Source organism: Sander vitreus, chromosome 3, assembly GCF_031162955.1.
Source record: "Sander vitreus isolate 19-12246 chromosome 3, sanVit1, whole genome shotgun sequence".
Taxonomy (NCBI): domain Eukaryota; kingdom Metazoa; phylum Chordata; class Actinopteri; order Perciformes; family Percidae; genus Sander; species Sander vitreus.
In genome coordinates this window covers 24,591,476-24,618,848 of record NC_135857.1, presented here as the reverse complement: position 1 = coordinate 24,618,848, position 27,373 = coordinate 24,591,476, and the positions used below count along the sequence as shown (strand labels likewise).

Below are 27,373 nucleotides of genomic sequence, written 5' to 3'. Positions count from 1 at the left end.
GGTGGAACATGTGTACATTCAAAGGTTGTTTTAGTCATGCAATAGAAAACTCAGATTGGACAGATAGTCTAGCTAGCTGTCTCAATTTACCCTGCAGAGATCTAAGGAGCAGTTAGTCCTCATAAATCAACCAGAGTTTAAAATTCCAACACCAAGAAAGCGGAAGGTTACAGACATCCAGCCAAAAAGAGTGAAATCTGGCGGAATTTCCAGTGGCAACGGAGCAATCCCGGAGTGGAATATCGTGGGCTACTTTACCCACTTTGAAGCTTTTAATAAATCTTTTAAAGACTTGCGACGAGACAAAACCGGTTTAGAACGTTGCAAGGAAAGGTTGCAGCGGTCTGAACCGGCCCGGAGGCTCAACGAGCGCCCGCCCCGTCGAACGAGCTGGAGAGTAACTGAAGAGAGCAAGCATTGTTAAAACAAAGCAGTGAATCAGAGAAATAAAACGCTGTTTTTGCCGTTTCAGCTCCACAAGAAATGCAGCTGTAGCAAGAACGTTATCCACAATCATATTGAGATGCAACAAATGATATCCAGCTACAAAAAAGCCTGAAAATCGGAATTTATGACGAAAGTACAAAGAGTCGTGCTATGAAGATAATACACCGTCTCATCTCGTCGCATTGGTGTAAACTGGCAGGTTTCAGAACATTGCAGACCGGCGCATTAGAAGTAGCTGCAAGTTTTCACTCATCTTGTCCAGAATCTGTTTGAACTGGACTTTACGGGGCATAATCTTATTTATTTATAATATTCGACTATTCGGGGTCACCCCTAATGGATAGAATAATAAAACGCAACAGACTCAGTGTGCAAGGTGTCTGTGCATAACGATTTAAAAAAATACAGACTTGATACACAATGGCCTTAAAGTATTAGTATTAGTCATTATTTAAGTAATTGTTTATAAGACAGCAGTTTTGATATAAAATTGCTCTGAAAAGTGCGAAAATGTAATTAAAATGTTTACTTTCAATGAAGTATATTATGCAATGTATTGCACCCAGTAAAACCACTCTCCGTAAGCTTCTAAGGCCATTTCACCCAACATCATTTCATTTTTCTGTCAATCAAAATTACAACTGGGAAATTAAATTATTGGAACTAAAATGGATTTAATTTGTTATCCTAAAACAAGAGACACACGCATTTATGTGGGAATCCGAGCTCACTTCTGTCTGACCATGTAGTATGAACACATTGAGATGAAAATGCTTTGTGTTGCTTTGAGTCCCCCACAATTAACCCAATCATCACAAAGATCCAGCCCTGAAAATGACCAGGGAATCCAGGTTCTGCAGGAAATTTCACTCCAGCTTTGTTAAATCATCCAAGTCGTTGAAAAATAGTAGATGATGCTTGTCTACGAGGGTCCCGCTCATCAAGGAATTGGCATTAAATGAACTCTGCACTGTAAAATCCCAGTGTGTTACATAAAGAAAGACACAGTTGTAAAGGGCAGCAGGCTGCTTCAGCCCATATTTAGTGGGGGGGTTTTATCAGAGGGTTTCAAACGTCACAACCAAACACTCTTTTAGTCTGGTTTTCAAAGAGAACAGTTTACAAAATGAGATTTCACACCAGCGAGCCTGCTCTGCTCTGGGCGGGCACCATGACAGGCACCGCCCCCATCCGCTCCAGCGTGGCCTGGCTCACTGCGTAGGAGTGTGTGTGCTGCCCGTGTGTGGACGTCACTACCGGTTTGAGGCTCACAGAGCCGTTGCTGCGCACCATGGCGGGAGGGGACGGGGCAGAGTTTGTGGTGACCACCAGAGTCTTGGGTGGTGGGAGCGTGTGGCTGCCATTGGCAAACGATGTCGTTGTCGTTGTGGGCTGCGCGTGGCGGGACAGTGGAGCTGAGCCTGGCGCTGTGACCACTGTACTGTGGCCGTGTCCTGGGTTCTGGGCCTGTCCGTGTGCATGTGAAACGTGAGCAGCAGTGGAGAAGGTCTGGCGAGTGTCTCCATTGTAGCGTGTATATGAGTTGGTGTCGTAGTTGGGTTTGGGGTTGTGCCAGTAGCGGCTGTTGTAGGTGTTGGTAGACGTCAGCGTGTCGTTCTCTGAGGATGAGGCGTCTGCATGGAATGCCTTCACTGATGATGACCTCTTAGGAGGAAGGTCATCTTCTCTGTGAAGAAGATATAAGTGGAAGTTGTAAAGATGTCATGATGTGATATCATGAATGATAGCAGTAAGATAGTCAATTAGTTAATCTTCAAATATTTAGCACAAATCCTTTATTGGTGCATTCAAAATGAAAATAGCTCATCTTTGCATTCAAGTTACACTATGTGGATCACTTTAATACTATTTATTCATTCATTTTTGCTCTTATTTTTTTCTGGACTTAATATACAGTGGGTGGTCACAGTAACTGGAAAACCTGTACAATTCATGCAATAGCAACACAGGTGCCAAAAACTACAAGTCTACATATGAACACTGATTGCTGTTAGTGGGGAAAGAGCAGAGCCCTTAGGGTAGAAACTGAAAGCGGGTTTGCATTTAAACCCAAAATGAGGCAGATGTTATCCCAATCAGCCAAAGCCTCACATATATGAACAATGATTCATCTTCCAAATGATTCATGTAGTGATTTAGGGGAGAAATTGCAGCCCATTTAATCAACTGACAGAGCTTCACAGAGTGTTTGAACAGACAAATTAGCCTGTGATGATGAAAACGTTTGCTGTGCGCAGATTAAACTAAGCTGAATTCTCCAAACTTTAAATCCAATTAACTGGTCTGGGTTTCTTTGAATTCAATCTGTAATTGCCCTGCTGACACACTAATCGTTCTACAGTGCAAACACAAAGCTGCCGCTGCATCTTATCTCCTTTTGAAATACAGCAGAGAGGCCACAAATACAGTCTCCACCCTGCCATAATTTGGAATACATATACAAGTAAAGAAAACTCTTTTGAGACACTACATCCAATACATCCATTAATAGTATGCTGGAGACCACAACAGCTTTTGGTTGCAAAGCCACAAATCAAAGCCAAACCTGATCTCATTGGGGATCTCTTCCTCATCATATTTGTTCTTGTTCTTCCAGTAAAAGAGTGTGACCACCACTAACAGGGAACAGATGATGACAGCTAGGACTCCTGTAGCAATGGTGCCCGCTATCAGACCCACACTCTGAGGCTGGGCTGCAGGACAGAGACAGCAGAAAATATAATAATATTGATTAATTTGTTTTCAAGATCATGTCGGCACTTTAGAGACAAACATTTCTGATGAAGTATGGCAGTCTGCAGTTTCAATATTTCATTCTACATACATTTGCATAATACATGGTTTATTACAGTTCAAAGTAATACATAGAGACTACACTTCAGTAAAAGCAGATTTGCAAATATCTTTCCTGGATTTGATCCAACCTGTTCCCACTGCCATCAGGATAAAGCCACTTTATACCATTTGTTTTGGAGTTGCTTAAGTCTTTTGACATTCTGGTTGGCCATTTTTTAAATATTCTCTAAAATTCGTAGCATGGAGATACAACCGGACCCAGGAATCACACTATTTGGAGTGGCACCTGGAAGGCTGGCTCTCACAGGTGCAGAGTGTGATGCCTTTGGCCTTTCTGTCACTGTTGGCATGGCAGTTAGTGTTGACACACTGGAAATCTGTCTAACTGCCATCACACTTTAAGTGGACAGAAAGTGTTATGGCACATCTCAAGCTTGAAAAACTTCTCTACAAGGGGCTTTGTGCAAAAATTCTTTAGAGTCTGGAAGCCCTTCATCTCTTACTTCAAACAAACGATTGTATCCAAGCAGTAAGCATAGATCCCACAGACCTTTTTTTCTTCTTTTTATTGATTTTCTGTGATGTGTGTTGTCTTATTTCATAATGTGGTTTTACATGTATGTTAATCTGTTTGTATGTAAAGTGTATTTTTTCACTGTGGTGTTAATTACTGCGATTTGTGTTGTAGTAAATAAGTATGTTGAAAAATTCAATAAAAAGATTTTAAAATGAATAAATAAATGTGTGCACTTTTTAAAAAAAATGGTAGACACAGAGCAATCAAATCCTTTTTGGGCAATATAAATGTACTTTTAAAGTCTTCAAATACAATTTCAGAACCAATGGGAAGTGTTGGGAGCTGTTTAAAATGTGCCAGTATGTTCATTAAATAATCTGTGAGAGGGGGTGCTAATGCTTCAGTAAGATGCTCAACGTGTCTTTGGTTAACAACAGCTATATTATGTCCTTCACTTTAGTCAATACCCTATGGTAAGGAAAGAAGAGAAACTGAGATAAATCGAGTATTGATTTAAACGTGTAATATCATTTTGTTTTTATAAATCCTCAGATAAAATAGAAACAGCAATGGAACAGAATTGTTTTGAGTAACACTTATTCTTTCTGAGCATTTACAGCTGCACCATGTAGGCAATGACACACACTGTTGTCTCTGACAGACAGACTCAGCACTATGTTGTCTGTCTGCCTGTATTTCTGACACTGAGCGTCATCCTGTCACACACCATGGTACAGTCCTTCCTGTCAAGCTATCCAAACTGTCAGACCCTGTATGACCTAAATCAACTATCTGTCTTTTTTATCTGATTGGTGCAGCAGTAGGGTGTACTGCTATCTGAAAGATGTTCTGCTCTTGTTCTTTGTTTAGTTGTTTAATTTGTTTGCTTGTGTTTATGTTTATCTGTATGTCTGACGAGTGTCGCTCAAGGAGAAGACTTCTAACTTCCCATCTGTCAGAGTTTGAGTGAGACGAGGCATGTCCGTCTATAAATGTGAATCCGTAAACAAACACAGCCACCTGGTCTATGTATGATAATAAAAGTGTCACGTGGATCTGGCAGTAAAGGAGCAGTGTGTTTAAGTGTACTTACGTGCTACGACCTGCAGGTTGAGCACACAGGTGCTCTTGCCAATAACATTGCTGGAGGTACACTGATAGAGTCCTGAGTTGCTGGTGCTGATGTTTCTCAGGGTTACAGTGCCCTGCATCTGGTCTGATAGACATACACAGAGCCACGTAGTAATTAAAGTGACTAAAACACAACTACATGGATGCACAGAACACTGTGAAAGCACACATATGACCTAATGCATATCATAAAACATTTACGTAAAGAGTGCAAAGTACAACATCAGAGTTAATTTGAGAATGGTATACTAATCGTCTTTATAGTATGACAATACATTCAACTGAACTACTTCTACTATCTAGCAATAGAGGGTGCTATATAGCTTTAATAGGAGGTGTGAAAGTAAAGCTGCAGATTACTTTCTTTCACAAATGATGAATGGGTTGAGTCGTGAGTTTAGAATCATAGAGCTGTACACTACTGGGTTTATTAAAAAAGGCCTCAGCGTTTCCTAGATATATGAGTTATAGAAAGTGAGCCAGATTTCACCTGTTCTCTTGACAATGACATGACAGATGACAAAGCTGTCTGTCAAACTAAACACACATAAAACAAGAGTGACGCTGACAAATCCATGATCTCATTTCAATATGAATCAAATGCAAACAGAAAAAGAAGACTCAAAACTCAATGCAAAACACTGAGACCATTTGATCCTTGAATGTAAAAAAAAAAAAAGTCAAACCAGGTGGGCTCTCTAACTGCCATCAAGAGGAGATGTATCATAAATGTAGAGTAGACATAGAGTCTATTTTACTGAGAGTTGTGAAGTTTTGAAGAGCACAAAGTTCTACAATACAATTAATAAGTTGGTCTATATATTGATTTTCTTATATAACTTGAACTGAAATATCTAAAAAAACTCTCAAGTGGTCGATACTTAAATACATTTAATTTACAGAATCAGGGTTTAGAGAAAATAATGTAAACAGCATACAATAAGTGTAATGTAACTATAACATACCTCAATTGGTAAGTTTTATTTTGTGACAGTTTTTTTGACCAATGCAGCTGCAATTCTGGTGAGATACAATTTAGCCTCTTTGACAGAAAAGTCATTAGCATCTCACAAATACTGATAACTGACATGTATTCAATCTCCTTTTGATTCAGCTTCAAATTTACAGTAATTTCACAGTGTCTACAATATTTCTGTCTGGATCTATATAAGAAAAATGATTAACTTTATTGTTGTAGGAATCTGCGATCTGCAATTAATATTAAGTTTTTTTTTTATATTTGCCTTCTATTGACCAGTAGTGTACAGACAAAGACAGTGACTGGTGATGAAGATTTTTTGACTGTGCAATGGGCACAGCTGGAAAAGAAAGGAGAGTCCACTACACCAGTTCTCTCTGATGCTGAAAACCAAACACAACTCTAATACATCTGCTCCTGTTATACTGACAGTAGCTGGATGGGTATTAGGTCACGGCTTAGCTAAAGTTGAAGCAGTATGGCCATAGTGATTGCACCACTCCGGTACAGAGGAAATAGTCAGAGTTGGTATTCAGCTTGAGAGAACGAGGAAGGACATAAAAACAACACAAATCCTATGGGCCAATTACACAAACACATTCCTGACCCACTCATTCACAAATTCCCATGGACTGAATCACTCCATCCATCCATCCATCCATCCATCCATCATCAGCTCTCAGCAGGTTCAGTTGGGGAGGGTGGGCCTTGGGTGGGCAGTAGTTTGGGCCTGGCACATGACAGGTGGCGGTGATGGTGGGATTGTTGCTGAGTCTGAGCTACGCTATGTGTGTGAGATTTACCAGCAAAGGTGGGGCAAAAGGGAACTCCGACGGCCAGCTTGTTTTTAATACCTTGCATGGCGTTGTGCGGCAGCTTGGGCAGTGCGTCCAGCTTCTCCCAGGAGTAGGACGGCGTGGGAATGCCTTCCTCTGAGCTGCAGATCAGCATGATGTCACTGCCTACATCTAGCGTGCCCTGGATTCGACATGCTGGTACCGAGGGGGGCACTGGCAGATGGAGAGAGTGGGCGGCGTCGTGTTAACCACTTTACAAAGCAAATCTAATGTTTTCCTAATTGCAGAGGAAATTTCATATTCAAAAAAAGCTGAAGACTCATTAATCCAATAGTGCTTGCATTCTGCTTTATTGCAAACTGTTTTAAAATGTCTTTTTCTGGTTACTTACAAACATAAATGATAAATAAAATGATGACTATGTTTTGTTGTTGTCTTTATAGCTCTACAAAATACTGAATATTAGATGAAAGCAGGTCAAAAAGCAGCAGTTCTTGCAAACTCCACACACGATAACATCTATTTTCTTTTCTACATGGTCTCAGTTAATGTAGTGACCAAAGCATAATAAAATGTTGTTCCTGTCTTCTAATAGAAGAAACTGTTCTTATATTTTAACACACAAAAAAAAAAAAATTCTATTTACCCAAAACGGTGAGCCCAATGACGCCAATGTTGCGCCCCCCTCTGTCTGGGAGGTTGTTGACCAGGCACTGGTAGGTCCCAGTGTCGGACAGCTGGGTGTTGTTGATGAAGATGGAGGCACTTGTACTTGGCATGGTGGCCACGAAGCCCACACGGCCATTGAGGTGGTTGGCGAGGCTGAACACCTGGCCTCCCTGGTAAATTATCACCTGGAGTGGGATGTCATGGAGAGGGGATGGAAAAGAGACAGAGAAGGTAACAGATGTAAACAAGTAGAGAGAGGAAGTGAATTGGTAAATTAGAGAAGTAAATGGGAAAGGGTGGAAGGCAGAAATAGACATTGGTGGCAAAGAGGTCAGAGGAAAGAATGTGCGGGAAAAGATAAGAGAAATAAATATTGAGAACCAGCAATTCAGAGATTTTTAATTATATCAATAAAATCTGCTTCTGTTGTCCAAATAAATGTAGCAGATGGTGCCCAAGTTTTTAAAGTCATTAGAACTCATTGCTTTTTGTCACTGAAGCTCTTATGTGATTCTTTGACATTTACTCTAGTGGCCTGTTACAGATATGTCTCACTAGAGGGAGACCTTGTTCTACCGAGAGGCTGAAAGACAGCTTGACAGTGGACAGAGAAAGTGTCAAAGTGAGCAGACTTGTATGTCCTAGGAAACAAACAGAAAGATAAAAACCTTTTATTTGTAAGTGCATGTTTCTAGCTCAGTGGGTAGATTCCAGGGTAAGGAGTACATACTAAAAATATGCTTTCATGGAATAAGGCTCTTCAGATAAAAGCATCCACTAAATGGTATGCATAATTGAAAACATTTTAACTTGGAAACATATAAACTGTAATCTGATGAATCCAACAGTAGCAATGCGGGAAGATTTCTGCACAAGGAATCAAATTCAGCAAGAAATTAACCAAAACCTATCTCTGTATCATTACATCAGTGACCTTTGAGAATAATCACAGTGAGAACACACTTATAAGGATGAATTCATGCCTTCGGGCTGAGGTAAGCTTGTCTCGGGTCCAAATTAAAGAGCAATGAAGGATCAATTTGTTCAAAAGCTTCCCTCAGGCCTCAAACTTGGGGCTAAACAGCTCGTTTGTGAGGCTGAGCCACATGCAAAACAGCTCTCTCCCCTCAGCTGGGCCCACACAAAAGATGAAGAGGACACACAAACACATGGAATGTGCACACAAGTTTGGCACTCACAAACACGCGCACCCTCTCACACACAGACGTGCGTACACACTTACACACAAAGCATGGAGGGGAATCAGAGGGGCTATTCACTTTGGTGAAAAGAGCCCTCATTGAACTGTTCAAAGACCCAGGCAGGGAAACAACCAGCACCAGTGTGTGTGTGTGTGTGTGTGTGTGTGTGTGTGTGTGTGTGTGTGTATGTGTGTGTGAGAGTGATAGTTCTGATGAAAATGCAGGAGTGTGTATGTGACTGTGTGCTCCACCACTGCTTAACGGTTGTAAATTGCACGGCTGCAATTTCCTGAGTGCAGTACGCTCGCTTTGTCCTCTTATGTGCAGATGAATAGGCAGCTCCTCAGCTGTGATGAGAGCCTGCAACTGCATCTTCTGCATGTGTGTGTGTGTGTGTGTGTGTGTGTGTGTGTGTGTGTGTGTGTGTGTGTGTGTGTGTGTGTGTGTGTGTGTGTGTGTGTGTGTCATGGGGAGTGTATCCATTTGGAGTTGTGTGTTCAAGTGTAGTATGTGTGTGATTGTTCTGCTACAGAATGTTTTTCAGTCTAACAACTGTATGGTCTCACTTATATTTTGTCTTTCCACTTTTTTTTTCCAAGTCAATTTTTTTGTTGTCTGTGCCTACCTCTCTGTTTTCCTCTGTAACAGACGGTACTAGTATGACCTGGCTCTACACATTGCTGATGACCTAACAATATAATCTGCATGCTCGATGAAAGTGATCCAATCAATTGGCCTCACACGCAACAAACACTGTGCGTGCGTGTCCATGAGTGTGCAGAGGATTAAAGCAGTCCCTTAACTGTGGTGCATCTTACACCTGTCCCTGTTTTTTTCTGTGTCCATGTGAGTTTTAGTTTTCTGACATTTACAAAAAAGCAACAACAAAGAATAAATCAAGGTAGCCATACTGTATGTTGAAAAAGAAATCCTGTAATGATCATAAATGTGTACTCTGTGTGTATTTTCCAGCCTAACACATGTCATATTCTTGATTTTATGTCTTATTGCCACCATGTTGATCCATCCATATCTATGTGTGTAAATCACCTCATACTCTCCCATGACCCGGTTGGCTTTGTAGCTGTGCACAGGAAGAAAAGAGGTCATGGCTGGCACTCAGATGGTGGATGGCCCTAAGAACTCTAGCTGGACTAGCTGGACGTCCCACTGCTGGCCCAGCGGGTAACCTCTGCTACAGCCTTTCCCTCCTTAAACCCACATACACTGCAAGCATTCACTCACACTCTAACTACATCCCATTCTGTTGCTCTACAATCCAGTCTGTAAGTGTGAGCCACAAGTGGATGGGCACAGTAAACCTTCATATATTCTCTGGTACTGTGTTAGTCTCACAACCATAGCCTACTTCTGACTGACCCTAAGGACCCTGTTGGCCCCAGAGATGAGGGATACTGCCATCGCCTCAATAAAGCCTTAATAAACCTCTAAACCCCCACAGCCTCCCATCAATTTACTGACTGTAAGCTGCCACTGTTATCTCTATCTATCCACCGAGACATGCTCTGAACAATATGGATCCAGATCCATGTCACTATCTCTTCAAACTGGTGGTTTTGAATGATTGAGCCCGTAAACTACATAATGTGTATATACTTACAGTAACCTCATTGTCATTTTCCAAAGTATCCAGTACAATAACTGTTTAGAATGATCACCTTGAAGCTGTGTTTCTGTTTTCGCTGTGGTGCATTCAAGGATACTACAAAATGTTTGTGTTTTAGTTCAATTTATCATTGCTTGGGAATGCTGATTTAAAAAGTCTCAATGTTGGTCAAATCAAGTAAGGTCAAGTCTAACTGTGTCTCATTGGGCTTTTCAGGCCTGCATTAGCAACAGTTTACAACCCAACGCAAGGTACTGTATCGAAGAAAACAAGGGGATCAAAAAGCTTTTGTTGTAATACATAAAGAAAAAAATTGAAGAACCCTCGTGAGAGAGAGGAAATTCAAAGAGAAATTCCATATCCGCAGACAGCTGGGTTGATGAATGAAGCGTGAGTTTAAGCAGTTGGTAGAAATACAAAATACAACAACAGGATTATAATTGAGCCATTAATATTGCAGCAATTGCCAATAAAGAATGTCCATGAAATGAATAAATATGTTATCAGATCTTTATGGTTATAAAAATATCAGCGAACTACATGCAAAGGATAACAGAGTATAATGTACAACACATTCTTACAAGCAGTGACTTTCTGCATTGGCATTACTATGCAGTGATACCAAATGTATCACTGTGATGGATAAACTTTCTTGAGCAAGTTTCAAGACCCTAAAAGTTACAGTACAACAACCCATGTACATACTGTACGCTTACAGTAAATTTTGGAGTCAGAAAAGTGTGAATCAATTTCATTGTGATAGTAGGCTTAATGGTAGATTGGCCACATTTGATATTTTTTTATCTTGAAGGTGTGCAATGTTACCAATGGTGTGAGTGTGATCTTGATTTGGCAGTGATCAGGGTGGTTTTGTGCTCTTCAACCTTCGGCTAAAAGGTAAGGGTTCAAGTCCTATCAGTAAGAATGTATATGCTCAAATGTCCTTAAAAAAGACACTTCAAACCCTACTGGTGTAAATGACTGTACTGTTGCTGACTCTGCATACTGATGTCCCTGGAGGTAGGCAAGCAAATAAAAAATAAATTTCCTCCCTACAGATCAATAAAAGGTATCATATAATGTATATGAGAAAGTGTGTTGAAGCTGAGCGTGTGATACAGTATAACCTCTCTTGAGCCTCCCCACAGGGAGGAGTTACAGCCTCAGACAAACAGAATGCCATGTTTGGCTCTGAAATGGGTTCTTGTTCAATGTTTTTTTTTAGGCAGGGTTGAAAGGAGGCGACAAGGAAAGCAAAAGGTCATATTATGAGCGTATGCAAATGCAGCATCTATTTGATATATCCTTTGGCAGATTGTTAGGTCCAGATAAGGATCAGATCATCTAAAATACTGTGACAGATGTTCTCAATTACAGATTAACATCAATTCTGCGCAACAGATTCTCTATGACCTCAATTTCACCAGAGCCTAATTTCACTGCAAAGTGCACAATTTTCACTTTATAAGAAAATCAACACAGCCCCAGGAATTGAAAACATATTTAATTATTTTGTTTTCCAGACTGAAAATCATTTAGAAATGATACACTGACACGGCAAAACGTTTTCATCAGTCCTGGAGTGATAAAACCTCCACAACAAATGTTTCCCTTCAACTAGAGCAAGTAAAGAATATGTATCAAAATTGGATTTCAGGCACTGACAACATAAAACTGCAAGGCTCACCACATTGAAGAAATGTCTCCAAAGTGTTGGATATAATTGTTTGATACATAAACTATTTTAATGATTGCAACTACAAAATCTGTTTCAGGAATTATTCTCACAGGTGGTGTCAAAGGCGAGTGTGAACCTGGAGCTTTTATTAGAGCATAAACACAGATATCCAGCAAACAGTTTAGAGAGGATAAACAAAAGCTCAGAAACATAAAACCATTGTCTAGTGTGTGTGTGTGTGTGTGTGTGTGTGTGTGTGTGTGTGTGTGTGTGTGTGTGTGTGTGTGTGTGTGTGTGTGTGTTTATCTGGATTATCTCACACCTAGCGGCCCAGAGGAAAGAGGTCAGGACGTTTGATCACAAAAACGGCACGATAGACAGATTACATACACAGAAAACACTACATGAACATGCACACACCCAAACACACACTGGCACTCCTCTGAGCTACATGCCTACCTGTTGTAATCCTGAGCTCCTGAACAGGACTACAACCACAACAAGGCTGAAGTTTAGAGATTCTACTTTGAGTGTTAAAGGCATTTAACAAGACTCACGGATAAAGTATTACACTCAATTGCACTGATTAATTAAAAGATAAAAGTCAAGTCAGTATATCTCTTTCCGTCTTTTTCTTTCATTGAGTTGGTTGAATGATGTGTAAACATAAAAATCATTGAATTAATATATGAATGGATGACACGGTGGCTCAGTGGTTAGCACTTCTGCCTCACAGCAATTTGGCACTGCAGAGTTCAATCTTCTGTCTGGGCAGGGCCTTTCTGTGTGGAGTTTGCATGTTCTACCCATGTTTCCTCCCACCATAAAGACATGCATCCTGGGTTACTAGGAAAATTAGCCATCTGACTAACACTGGCACATTTACAGAAATGTTGATTGATGTGCATTGTCTAATTTAATTAAATTATTAAAATTAAATAAAAATATATTTATTTAATTTAAGTTCCGGTCAGCCTCAGACCTGCATCATACCCTGGCTATGTTGAGGGTGGTGAAGGAGGGTTGGTCGACGTGTGTTGACCCATTCAGATGGACCTCCGACATGGTTTTGAACGATTGGATCATGTTTATGATCATCTGGTAAATCCAATATTTAGTCTATTTTAGCTCTGTTTTGGTCTCCACCAACTCCTGAGAAAAAACAATACCCGTCTCTTTAGCAGCTAATTGCTCCAATTAGTTTATTGGCTGGTTGCTAACTGTGTCTGTCTGTTTTGATGCTGAGTGGATGGTGAACAGTGGGTTTTTACAGCGTTTTCTATTGAAACAGCTGTGTTAAAAACAAGGTTATAAGAGCAGTGATGCAATAAAACTCAATGGAGGTGAGGGGAGCTGACGGGAACTGTGACTCCTTGCACATTACACATTATTTGATCCATTGTTGAAATTGGTCCACTGTCTTTTAAAAAAAAAAAAAAAAAAAAAAAAAAAGAGTATAGCTTTTTAATGGAAATAGTTGGTTTAAATAGCCTATCATCAGTACTTTGTATTCAGACTCCAGATGCACCAGGCTGGCACACTTTCCCCACTCACAGACATAATATATAAGGCTCACACTTGACTCATTAAGTTATATAGCCTATAATGTGGAGTCAACCATGTAAGCTTAAGGCTGTAAACCAGAGGGTGAAGTCTTAAACAGCATGGCAAGTCAAAGCACTAAGCAAATACACAACAGGATTAATCTGGGCTACAACAAACAGCAATGTTTTTTCAAAGTCAGAAAAGCCAGCACGTCTCGTGCTGTTGTGAGTGCACTTGCTAAAGTGCCAACACAGGTTGTGAGGGTGTGCAAGCTTACAGAGTTCTGTTTCAGTAATTCTTAATGGCTTTTAGCATCAACTGTAATCATTTTTGACATTCTATTCCTCTAAAATGACCTTGTACTTGTACTGTCGTCCCACGCAGCACTTTATTTCATAACTCATGTTATGTTTTAGACAGCTCACCAAATTCACACTTCACAACTTGATTGCAGAACTGTAGTTCACACTGTTTCTTCTTGTGATTGTGTGTGTCACTCTATGCATGTAATTTAATTTTCAATTTCTAACAATGCACCCTTAGAAACGTATGTGTGCATCACTGTGCTTGTACTCACTGTTGCAGGTATACATCTATGTACAGTATATATCACACGTGATACAATACAGTGTGATGGTGTAGCATGAGAACATGATAAATGTTATGCAGCCTTCTACATGTTTCAGCTCCCATGATCACTTGCCTGTCATCTAAAAGTCACATGCATGCATCAACGAGTAAAGTGACTACACGTGTTTATGTTACTGTTGTTTTTAGTTTCATTAGCCCTTATCCACCCGTGTGCACATGGGAGCATTACTCCCATTACTCGTGTTGTGTGCATTTATGGATGTATGTCTTTTTCATACTTTTATTGTGCACTGTGCATGCATGTAGGTGGGTAGGTAGTAGTAGGTATGTGTGAAGCCAGTAAATATATATATATATATATATATATATATATATATATATATATATATATATATATATATATATATATATATATATATGAGCCCTGCTTGCATGCATGTGGATCTGTATGCCATTTGGACTAGCAGTCTAATGCCAGTTTATGTGTGTGTCGGTGTTTGTGTGTGTGAACAGCTGCGATATAGAGCCTGTCGTGGGCGTGAGGTAATTAGTGCAGAAGATAATTGTATTATTTGGACGGCCGACCAGCGCCGGGGTTCAAAGTGAAGGGAGGCAGGTGAGCTTGTACGGCCTGCAGCTGCATGTTAAACAACTCAAATGGAATCACAGAAGTCCCGCAAGGGTGGAGGAAGAGTAAGAGTGAGAGAGAGAGTGGGAGGAAAGGAAGGTGAGAAAAAAAAACAGAAAGAAAATCAGAGTAGCAAGCCGGGAGGGGACAATGGTAAGAAGCCAGTGGGACAAAATGAATGCCAGTAAGACAAAACTGAAGCCTAAATCATGTATTTTTTGTGCTAATTAAACTGCTGCCAATGTTCCCAAACAAATCCACAACTGTAAAATGAGCTTCAGGATGCTCTTTGCTTTACATTTGATACTTTTGTTTAAAAGGGAGAAAAGTGCTACATGACATTGCTGTCCTGCAGGCTACACTTGGAAAGTGATCTAAACTATGGACACACATCTATACTACTCTAATATAGTCATCTAATATCTATAACTTACATAATTAATACCCTAAAGGTGCGTTCAGATGCACCGGAAAGAGAATATATAAAAAATATATATATATCATGTTAGCTTGGGCTTTCGTTAATGACCACCACCATGAGCGAGAGCCATTGCTGCCCTGCAACTGCGCTGGATATCCCTCAACCCCAAAGATCATCTCTCTGTGGATTGTGCATATTTCTCAATTCTCTTTACGTTGTATCTGAGCACACCTTAGTACAGACCAAGTCTTGTGTACCTGCTTTGACTAACGTTGGTGTTGGGAGGCAGCAGAGACATCCAAATGATGCGTATGCAGCAATGTTGCATTAGAACACAAGTTACATACATCTCAGTAGTACAGTATACATCTCAGTAAGTACCTAAACAGTGCACTGCAGCTGTGGCTGTTTACCGTCTCTCACTGTCTAAGATCTACATACATCTCTCATCACAGTTAAAACATTGATTTGAAGAATTCTGTCTGCTGGGTCCAAATATCAACAATATGTTTTGCAACGCTCCTTCAATCCAGCACTGATTCTCAATTCTTCTTTGCTGAAGAAGCTCAAGGAATACTTTCTGTGTCACTGTGATTGAGGGGGTGCAACAGTGACGTATTGTACATGTTACCTGTTCTGGCTGGTTGGCATTGGACAGTGGTATCACCATCCAGATGATGTTGAGGTTGTTGAGGGCAGCGCTGGTGGTGAAGGAGCAGGGCAGAACGGCTGCTTGGCCACGGGCCACCTGAATACTGCTCTGGGACACCGTCACATCCAGCGCCCGCACACACACTGCAGAAGGAAGGAGGCAGTGATCAGTTTCTTGATGCACAAGCACATACTGAACCAAGGCATGGACAAGTAAAAGAAGAGGACAGACAGAGCAAAGATGATATTTAAACATATCAATTACAACTCCCAACAGATGCATCTTTCACAATCTTTCTTATAAATCTCTGCACTTTGTAAGATAGGCTTGCTAGTCTTAATGCAAGCTATTTGACTGACCTATATGAATGACATTGGAAATCTTGCCTTTAATGGGTCAGAGATAGAGAAAGACAGACACATAGACAGAGGAGGGGATGTCTGTAATACAAGTAATAATGGGCAAAACCTCTGCCAACTACATGTGAATGTATAATATTTTCAAGTCATGTTTAATCTCTCAGTGCGTCCCGCTGCATTTTCATCTTTACAGCAAAACAAACATGATTTCTGAACCAAGCTATTTTTTTTAAATGCTCTCAGCAGCTAAACAAACATCTACAGTAGACCACGCTGTGAAGGATCACATGAAATATGTAATAGTTAAATGGGAAAACACGATAGGCTGTCTCTTGAGTTATTAATTTCCTAAAACAACTTGCTTTTTGCTGCTTTCATGGGAACACAGTCTGTATCAATACATACTCAATTAACATGACAAGTGGGGAAAGTGATGGTTATTTTGCTGCTTCCTGTGCTCATGCAGCATACTTAAACATGTTAGCTTGTTGTCTTGTGCAACAAAAAAGGTATATCCTCTCAAACTTAGAAACGGAATAGTTTCTTTCCTCATCTGGACTCAGCTGTCAGCTACAACAGACCCACAGAGACAAATATGTACATGCAGCATCCTATTTCTAGACCAGCTAAAGACATTACAGTCTAAATTAAGTTAGATTTCCCCCACAAGCATGTATCCATGTCCAAAAACCCCAATGGGAAGTAATCTTATCTAAACATGGTGAGGAGGAAGATGGCACTGATATGATTACAGATAATTGATCATGTCCTGTGAATCGTCCTTGTTAGTGATAATGTAAGATGATGTTCTTGCCATAAGCCAATAGTAGAAACCACCAGCATGTCATTTGTGTGGTACGTAGAAGTCAAGCCAAATGTAAATGATCACCTTGCACAACAAAATATAAATCTCACAACCAACCATATAAATTAAGTTATCTGTATTATATTTTAGGTCACAAAATATAAGGCATCTGCTATGATTTTCAGGCTTTGAGTGTAATTTCTGCCGATTTTGGGTTTTGAATATCACCATCATATTCTAGCTGACAGACTGCCTGTTGCTCCCTCTCTGTCTGTCTGAAACCAGCAGACTTCCTACGCTTTCCTTCTGCTGGCAGACACCACACACCTGCAGGCTCACTGCTGGCACAGGGGAGATAGGCAGCGCTTGAACTGCTCCGCTCAGTTATGGTTCATAAGAGATTCATGAAAAGACTTACCATAAATTATGCAAGCGATTTCACTTAAAGACATTATATTCCACTGGAATGTCTATGTATGTATCATGTACAGTACTTTGATTGCTCACTGTAACTCAATTGCTTAAATAATAAGACGTTGTACGTTAAGCACAACGACAGTCTCCTCAGCGTGTACATCACAATGCTGCTAATGAGCTTCCATTATGACAACTACAATCTCAGGCCATCATTAGAAATATAATAAATAACAATCTTAGGTCACCAGTAATCTGATCTGCTTCTATCCTCTGTGTACACAATGTTCATTTCATGCACATGATCAACCTATGTTCTTATTGGAGGATTAACAGCAACATGGGGGAAGTTCACACAAAAGGTTACGACCCTAACCGAATGTGTAATTGTATTGGCAGCATCAGATCAATGTAAGTGTGTTTAATCTCATGGCCACATAGATATTAAATGTGCTAGATTTAGTGTGGAAAAAAGACGAAAAAGAAAGAAAGAAAGTCCTAGAGAAATGAAGATAGAAGGAGCATCTTATCGTCCCTAAGCCTTCTCCAAGGCAGCCGTCTCTCAAGCCCACAACAGCTGGAGGGCTCATTTGAAAACACTGGATTAGGGAGCCTGTAAGCTCCCACGACCAAAGAAGAAACACACACTTACACACACTCAAAATCATAAATAAGGAAAACAACATATACAATACAGTGTTCACATATGCACTCACGTGCCATCCAACACAAACACACATACCACCCACTACCATGCACAACTCATCAGTGTATGTCATCAGTAACATGTACATTAGCCCTTTATGGACACATCTGAGAGACAGAAAACGGAACGGATCGACAGCTCACCAACTAAACTGCGCAGTTGCCTAGTGTTGCCTTATTATTGCATACACTTCTGACAAAGCTTTACGCCAGCTCTTCAGTGCTACTCTGGGAGCATGTACGGTAGACAACCGCTCTTCCAGAATGAACACTGTAAAGGGTTTGATATGTGAGGGATGAATGGTGAACGGATCATAGTCAAATTTGGCTACCAAGATAAAAAGAATGTACCGTATTCACACTTCAGTTTTTTACTATTGTGGTACTAAGAATATAGCAGTAGGGCTGGGCAATATATCAATATTATATCAACATTGATATATGAGGCTAGATATGTCTTAAATTTTGGATTTCGTAATATAGTGATATGACGCAAGTGATGTCTTTTCCTGGTTTTGAAGGCTGCATTACAGTTAAAATGACATCATTTTCTGAACTTACCAGACTTACTAGCTGTTTTATTATTTGCCTTTCCCCGCTTAGACATTGTATCTACATTATTAGAGCACCTATAGTCAACCCTACAATATTGCCGCAATACCGACATTGATGTATTTGGTCAAAAAGACCGTCATATTTGATTTTCTCCACATCGCCCAGCCCTATATAGCAGTGTTGTCTAAATTACATTATTCTAGTCCGAAGCAAACTTTACTGATTAGAGGAAATACTCTCAAAGACAGGCCAGTAGAGGTTAATTGATGCATTTCCCTGTTTTTCTTTTCTTTTCTTGCATGTTTCTTTTCTATTCTTACCCAGGGCTGAGTGAAGCACAGTTCTGCAGTCGTCTTCATGTCTCCAGGCAGTGCATAGTTGTGATGTAAATGACCTGTCCATCTCATTGGGTTTACCATCCAAGAACTTTATTTTTCTGTCGAAAAACATCTTGTTCCCTTCTGCTCTTTTTTCCAGCCCTGAGCTGCCCCGAGGCACAGCTCAGCAGGACCCAGATCAGCCTGACTGATACCAAATAGCAAAAACTAACCATGCTTGATCTCCCTGATGCTGACTATCCACTGCCCACAGTATGTATACCTGTAATAGGTGAGTGCTGAAATGTGGCACTCATTAGGCCCCAATCAAAGACAAAGATTTATTTTGATTCAGTTTAGTCAACTGCCCTAGTCACCTGACTACCTGGCATGATTTAAATCAACAAAAATATGTTGACTGCAGCAGCTCTCTAATTCTAGATTAGCTAAATTACCTCTTCACAGTAGACTCAGTTTGTAAAATCTAGACATTTGGCAAGTTATCAGTCAATCTGTGAGCAATCTTCCTGGTGTTCTGGGAACACTATCAAAATGAGACTGCCTGACAAAGCCAATAAAAGCACGCATTTGCTAATCTGCACAGGTAAACGGAAGTTGTTCCTTTTATAACCAGCAACTTATCTCTTTATATATTCAGTTTGCATGTTTTTGTCAATTAATTAATTTACAATAGATCATGTTGTGTACAAAATATTAAAACAATATTTTTTTCATATTAAGACAAAAATGAGCACCACCTGAAATAGATGAACCATGTAAATCATAATAAAGCTAACACTTTTACACTTAAGAAAAAAGTTTTAAAAAAGGGATTTTTTAACATAGGTTTTTACCATTATACTGTTGTTTGATACCATTTTCATTAAAAAAGTACTTTAAACCGTTGACGCATAACGCCCTTTCTGTGTGGAGTTTGCATGTTCTCCCCGTGTTTGCGTGCGGGTGCTCCGGTTTCTTCCCACCATAAAGACATGCATACTAGGACTACAGTTGAAAATTAGCCGATCTGGCTAACACTGGCACATTTACAGAAATGTTGATTAATGTGCATTGTCCTAATCAAATAAACTATGCAGTATTTTTTTTATCTTAATGTTTTGTATAGAGTAAAAAGGAAAAAGTAATGAAAACAAAATGAGGGAGGAAGTAACAAAGGACAAACGTAAGAGTAGGAGACGAGAGAGGATCAAAGTGGTGTGACGGGTGGGCAGAAAATTTGACAAGGAGGAATAAGAGAAAAGCCCAAGAGAAGGATGCACAATGAGAAAGAAGGGACAGAGAGGAGGAATAAATGAGAGAGAAAAGGGGAGGAGTGAAATAGAGGAGGAATAGAGGAAGAAGGGAGGATGCTGCTGTTTCCAGAGAGGCCTAATTGATAAAGTCACCCCAGGCAGCGCTTGTAGTGCTGGTGGAGTGAAAGAGAGAACCAACAGCGCGGCTCCGTTAAACAGCTCTCTCTCCTCATTCGGGAGCCAAGTGTCAAAACTGCTCTTGATTAATGCATGAGAAAACCATCCACCTCAGAGAACATGGTAGTGTGTGTGTGTGTGTGTGTGTGTGTGTGTGTCACTCAGTCAAGCTAAGGTGCGGCCATGATGAGATGAAGAACAAATGCAGGATGAATAAAACACTTCTCTCATTTCTTTCTCTCTCTCTCTCTCTCGCTCTCTCTCACACACACACACACACACACACACACACACACACACACACACACACTCCCTGCTTGGCAAGTCATATGCATCATTTGTTTTTATTCATGTTGCTCCTTTATTCATAGGCTTTACTTTTATTTCAGTTTCAAACAGATGCCCCTGATGTGATGAGCCTCTGGCACAACTTCAGTGGTTGGGCTGGGACACACACAGAAACACAGAGACACACCTACACATGCATACACCGGTTTAAGTCAGATGATTGATGGTGCTAAAAATCTGACTGAAGAAAGGCAACACAACACACATTAATACATATTTGAAAGTGACATATGTCCTCTTTTTCTGACAATAAACCAAGTTTCTTCAGTGAATGTCTGAATTCTCCAACTTTGATCTCGTATTTACACCCAATTACCACGCCTGTGCTTTTACATAGGTTTTAACCTCATTTTCTAGGACATACCATAGTATTCCCCTTTTTAAACCAGAAAGAAAAATTACTATCACAGTCGACACGCTTCATGCGTGATAGCCACCTTTTGTCAGCTGCGTTTTCTCCAAGCGCGAGACATCTTAAGAAGTGAGAGGAGGAGAGTAAGAGGCAGCAAGGAGAGATCGAGTGTAAAATCATGTATCTCCTGCTTCAGGCATGTTAGTTGGCAGCTCTGATCACAATTCATGTTTAATCTGCATCCTTTTAGAATTTCTCCATATGTGATTGCCATTATTTGTGCTTTAACCTCTGCATTAAATGTGAAGCTACTGCAAGGACAAAAACAAAAGCATGAAATTAAACACAAGCATGCACACATCCACACATGGATTCATGTTTACCGACACCTGTGACTACACACAAACAAAGCTCTGTGTCCCATTATCTTGCAGTAGACCCAGGGGCTTCATGATGAGCTGTGTTCATGTATGCCGGACCCTGTGATGTTGCCGCTGCCCTTGAGGCACCAGGGCGTACCAACAAGCGAGCAATGACATCCGTGTGAAACTCAGGTGGTGTAGTTGTGTACCCAGCTGCTCGGTGGCAACACATCAAGCACCATTCTCAAAGCACTGCTGAGGTGATAATAAAGTCACAAACAAACTCAGTTTTCATCCTGAAAGGGTATTTAATTGCTACTGCTTCAACAACTCTTCCCATTTTTCTTTAAAGGTCCAGTGTGTAACGTGTTAATTGTTCATTATCAAAATCTGTGTTGCCCGTTCACAAACTTGTCATTTTTCATGAATATTTACCTCCACCATCAATTCCAAGTATTCCTTTTGGCTTGACATTTTACATTTGCATGAACTGGGGTAGACGCTCCATATTCATGCGCCATCTTGAAATACGTTAGCCAGTAAGGGACATACAGGACATACTGCTCCGCCTTCTGCGTTTTCGCTGTCATATGATAAACTCACAGGTGCTGCTAATGCTGCTAATGGGTATCGTAGCTTCCTGGCCCCGGTAAGTTTGAAGAAGGAAACATGGAGGACCACACATATTCAAAATCCAAATTTCAGGAACAGGAGTCTTCTTCTTCGCCCAGAAAAAAGAAAAAGGATATTGAAAATAGCAAGAGAACAGCTTTTTGAAGCGTGAAGGTTACTGTAGCTGTAACATGTACTTTGAACTGCGTGGTGCGAGAGAGTTGATTATGATATACAGTGGGGAAAATAAGTATTGAACGTGTCAACATTTTTCTCAGTAAAGATATTTCTGATGGGGCTATCGGCATGACATTTTCACCAGATGTCAGTAACACCCCAAGTAATCCAGACATACAAAGATATCAAAACAAATACGTCCATAAATTAAGTTGTGTGTAATAAAGTGAAATGACACAGGGAAAAAGTATTGAACACACTTGCTGAAATGTATTTAATACTTAGTAGAAAAGCCTTTGTTGGTAATGACAGCTTCAAGACGCCTCCTGTATGAAGAAACTAGTCGCACACATTGCTCAGCTGTGATTTTCACCCATTCTTCCACACAAATTGTCTTCAAATCTTAAGGAGTTGCAGAGTTCGCCTAGACCGGCGGGGGAGGATGTATTGCTACAGACCCCTTCTCTTCTCTGCTTCTCTTCATAGTCGTCAGATTAATCTACCATAACATAAAAGTAGAGGGAGGCAGGCCAGTACAGCTGAAAGGAAGTTTTTCTCACCACCCGAGGTTTCTTCCTAAAAGGAGTTTTTCCTCGCCACTGTCGCACTAAATGCTTGCTCTTGGGGGAATTACTGCAATTGTTGGGTCTTTGTAAATTATAGAGGGTGGTCTAGACCTACTCTATCTGTAAAGTGTCCTGAGATAACTCTTGTTATGATTTGATACTATAAATAAAATTGAATTGAAGGTTCCGGGGGCATCTGATCTTCAGTTCTTTCCAGAAGTTTTCAATTGGATTCAAGTCGGGTGATTGACTGGGCCAATCTAATATTCTTTCTCTGAAACCAATTGAGAGGCTCCTTGGCTGTGTGTTTGGGATCATTGTCTTGCTGAAATGTCCACCCTTGTTTCATCTTCAGCATCCTGGTGGTTGGCAACAGATTTGTATCAACAATGTCATTGTACATTTCTCCATTCATCCTTCCTTCAATTATATGAAGTCTGCCAGTGCCAGATGCTGAAAAACAGACCCACACCATGATGCTCCCACCTCCAAACTTCACTGTTGGTATGGTGTTTTTAGGGTGATGTACATAGCCATTTTTCCTCCAAACATGGTGTATGCTATGACAGCCAAAGTGTTATATTTTGGTCTCATCTGACCAAATTGTATTCTCCCAGTATGTCATTGGCTTGTCCACATGTTGTGCAGCAAACTTTAAGCAAGCTTCCACATGCCTTTTCTTGAGCAGTGGTGTCTTGCGTGATGTGCGTGCATTGAGGCTATGGCGGTTGAGTGCATTACTAATTGTTTTCTTTGAAACAACTGTACCTGCTTCTTCCAGGTCTTTTTAAAGATCTCTGTGAGTGGTCCTTTGTTCTTCGACAACTCTTCTAAGTATTCTATGGACTTCTCTGTCAGAAATCTTGCAAGGAGCACCTGGTTGTGGCCGGTTAATGGTGAAATGATGTTCTTTCTACTTCTGGATAATGGCCCCAACAGTGCTCACTGGAACTTTCAGAAGTTTAGATATTTGTCTGTAAACAATGCCAACCATATGTTTTTCTACAATAAGCTTGCAAAGGTCTTGGGACAGCTCTTTGCTTTTACCCATCATGAAATGCTTCTTGAGTGAAACCTTGGTAATGAGAAACCTTTTTATAGGCCATCAATTAGGACTAATCCAGCTGATATTAATTTGCACTAATAGGGGGGAGGATTGCTTCCTAAATACTGACAGATTTCAGCTGGTTTATTGGCTTCCCATGCCTTTTTACACCCCTTTTTCTTCATGTGTTCAATATTTATTACCATTATCATTCCACATTATTACACATAACTTTTGTCATGGACATACATGTTTTGATTTCTTTGGATGTATGGATTACTATGGTTGTTACTGACATCTGGTGAAAATTTCATTCCAATCTGAAATATATTTACTGGGAAAACCGTTGACGTGTTCAGTACTTATTTTCCCCGCTGTATGATCTCAACGCTAGATGGGAGAAATTCCTACACATTGGACCTTCAATGTTTTATAATCTTAACTTTTTTGTGGCCAAGACCACAACTTAATTTTGTGTACAAATTAAACAAACACGATACAATGTGTTAATTAGTAAGTTTCAGAGGTGGACTTTAGTTAGCTTAAGGGCAGCTGTTTCCCCCTATTTCCATTCTTTATCCTAAGCTCCGCTAAGCGGCAGCTGGCTGAGGCTTCATAATTAATGTACAGAAATGTGAGTGGTTTCAATCTTCTCAACTAATTCTCAAGAAGAAAGAGTAATGTCAATATATTCCTTTGAGCTTCTGATGCAAGCTATGCTGTCATCTACCTGCCAAGGTCTTAATGCTATATACCATATCCTCTCAAATACAACCTTTTGAATAACCATTCAAACTACATGAGTAAACTGAGTAAACAAACTGAGCCTTTAGGACAGGCCTGTTTATAACCATAGTCCATTAGGACCACATTATAAAAGGTTGTCATACATATTTCACAAAGTAGCAAATGTTAGTCCTGTCTACTGTGTACAGAGCACACAGATTGTGCTTACAGCAAAACTGCATAAACTAAAGCTTCTGACTGCGTGCATGTCCTAGTTCAAAGGTTATACATTTTTTATTATAACTGCACCATCAGAAGTAATGACTATAAATGCAAAATGATGGTGTGCACTGTGCATGCAACAAGTTGGTACATGAATGGATATATGAAAGACAACTTTCTTAGGTTAAACTTGATTTATTTTTCTTGATTGGAAAAACTCTTATTTGTGAAAATTCCCACTCATTGAGTGAGGGATTTTGGTGGGTCACAGGGAACTCATGATGTCAACCGTCTGCCAGAGGTTTTGCTCACATGACTTTGCCCATTTAATCCCTCCTTTTCTTCATTTCCTTTTCTCTCCCCTCGTCACCTCCATGTTTCCAAAACCCTCACACAATAAAAGAGCCTTAAAAATATCTTGCTCATCCTCCTCCTCATCCCCTGCCCCACCCTTTCCAGTTGACCTATTAGCCACAACAGCCACCTCCCTAACAGGGCCCACTGACCAGCCTACATAGCTTAATACTCTCTAAACTGTACTCAGTCTGACTAGCCCGGCTTACTGTGCTCCTAATGCGTTACTACTATAAACACAATACCTCATAGCCCACATACAAGCTATAGCATGTAGTATTGGTCACACTATTTGCTTATAGCCCTGCTTTCAAAGTCTCACAATGAATGGAGAATCTGTCACATCTGTTTAACAAAACCATAACCTTTTATATAATTCTGAAATGTATTGCAAAGATCTCACATTTACAGAATAGTAGCAAAGCAGATGTTTTTCTAGAAAATGTAATTCATGCTAATTTGAAGAATATTGGTGATGTTTTGACTTGTGATAACTCACCAGACGTTTTTTCTACTCCTTATGTACATGACATGAACGCTGCACACAATTAGTCTGGTGGTCCCATGTTGTGCACAAACAAGCATATATCATCATGAGTAGCAGATCGTCCCAACTCACTCCTCATGAGACGGCCGTTGTTTGCGGTTCTCTGATATGAGCATACAAAATCACAGGGTCCACCACCCTGTGATGTTGTACAAGTGTTGTTTTTTGTAAAGCTAGATGAAAAGAAATACCAATTTTGTGCAGACAAAATTCACACAAGAAATACTAAGCAGCAATTAGACAATTAAGGGGCCTAACATACTATATACTATGTTAATATTATTTACCACTCCCATAGAGTGGTAAATATTATTTTTAAAATAAGGAACATTTCACTTTTTTAATTAATAATCTAAAGACTGATTGCTAATGCAAATTAAGTTTTAGAAAGTTATTGTGAACAAGCAACGGGTAATGGACCAAACTAGTGTGCTCGGCTGTGTGCAATGAGCGAGCAGAAGGTTAAAGTAGGCCACTGCCCTCGTACATAGATAAGCCTGGGCATTGGAAGACTACTGCTAAAGCATTAAACAGATGGCTCTGCACATGCAGCACTGGACACATCTACAGACACACAATGTCCAAAAAACATCAAGTACCAACTTCAGTGGAGTACACTAATCGCAAATACACAGCTCTAATCAAAAACATTGGTCCTATGGTATGTAGGTACCAGACCTGCATACATTCCCCAAACAAACAGACTCTTTTCCTGTCAGCCACCAGCCACCTCGCAGCCTTCATACCCTCTGTGTGTGTGTAGTAACTCCATTCCCTGTCAGACTTGCATGTTTGGCAAACCTGTCACAGCTGTCTACACGTAAATCTAACATCCTGGCAAACATACTGATCTGCCAGTAAGATGACATGATTGGCAAGGGGTTGTGTTTTGCTGTTTGGCAGCTGCCATCATCAAGTCCCTTTTAAGTGGGTAAAAACAGCCTGGTTCTGCCAAAGATGTCCAAATAAAGCAGCAAAGCGTGTCTAGTATAGGTAGGAGGTAAAAGTTAGCAGGACAGCACGGGTGTTAAAAATTGCAGCACTCCCAAGATGGAGTGCCTTTAGTTGACGCAAGAGTATTCTCGCATTGCCAGGCAGCGGCGTGTCAGCGCTGCAGTATGGTCTGGCTACACCATCTATTCTAGAATAGGGGGAAAACACGCTCTGGCTTGTTTGTATTTTTTTAAAACCAATCACAACCGTCCTGGGCGGCGCTAAGCCCCGATAGTGGAGATAGCGAGAGGGGAGGAACATCCAATGTCAGACTTTATCCCAGCAACATACATTGAGCCAGACTAACATAACAGCAATAGGACACAATAATTTTTACTTTTTCATAAATTGTATTAGGTATTTTAACCTTAAATAAATCAATAAACACCTGTAGTCTGGTTTTTAAAGGGACATTATTACAAAAGTATTATCTTGACGTTTTCTGCAGATGTTTCAGTGAAACCAATGGGCCCTGAAAGTGCTGTGTTGTGAAAGGGCATCACTGTTTTCCCTTACTGTACTACATGTCAGCAGGTAAGGCCAATCGGTAACGAATGACACTTAATGACAACAGTCATGAACACTCAAAATGACTCATTCATGTTCATGACAGATGTCATGTCATAATGACAGTGTCATGTCAGTCTTATGAACCCCCCTTCAAATAAAGTGTTCCCGGCCAGTCTACTGGCACTCTCTCCACTGTCTGCACAGCACAGGTTAACGCAAACAGAATAAGCTTCTCAGTCAACCAGCCAGAGCCTCACAGTGCCAGCCAGCAGA

The 27,373-nt window shown here is 40.3% G+C and overlaps 1 protein-coding gene across 1 annotated transcript in view; it reads right to left on the bottom strand.

The window, feature by feature from the left end:
• Window positions 1-1,039: 1,039 nt before the first annotated feature.
• igsf11 (immunoglobulin superfamily member 11) overlaps window positions 1,040-27,373 on the bottom strand; it is a 102,665-nt gene continuing 76,331 nt past the window's right edge. The window contains exons 3-8 of the mRNA XM_078246653.1: window positions 15,681-15,844; window positions 7,335-7,542; window positions 6,746-6,901; window positions 4,875-4,997; window positions 3,014-3,161; window positions 1,040-2,134 (exon numbers count right to left, since the gene is read on the bottom strand). Of these exons, the coding sequence (XP_078102779.1) occupies window positions 1,582-2,134; window positions 3,014-3,161; window positions 4,875-4,997; window positions 6,746-6,901; window positions 7,335-7,542; window positions 15,681-15,844 (1,352 nt within the window). The 3' untranslated portion in view covers window positions 1,040-1,581. The remainder of the gene's footprint in view (window positions 2,135-3,013; window positions 3,162-4,874; window positions 4,998-6,745; window positions 6,902-7,334; window positions 7,543-15,680; window positions 15,845-27,373) is intronic.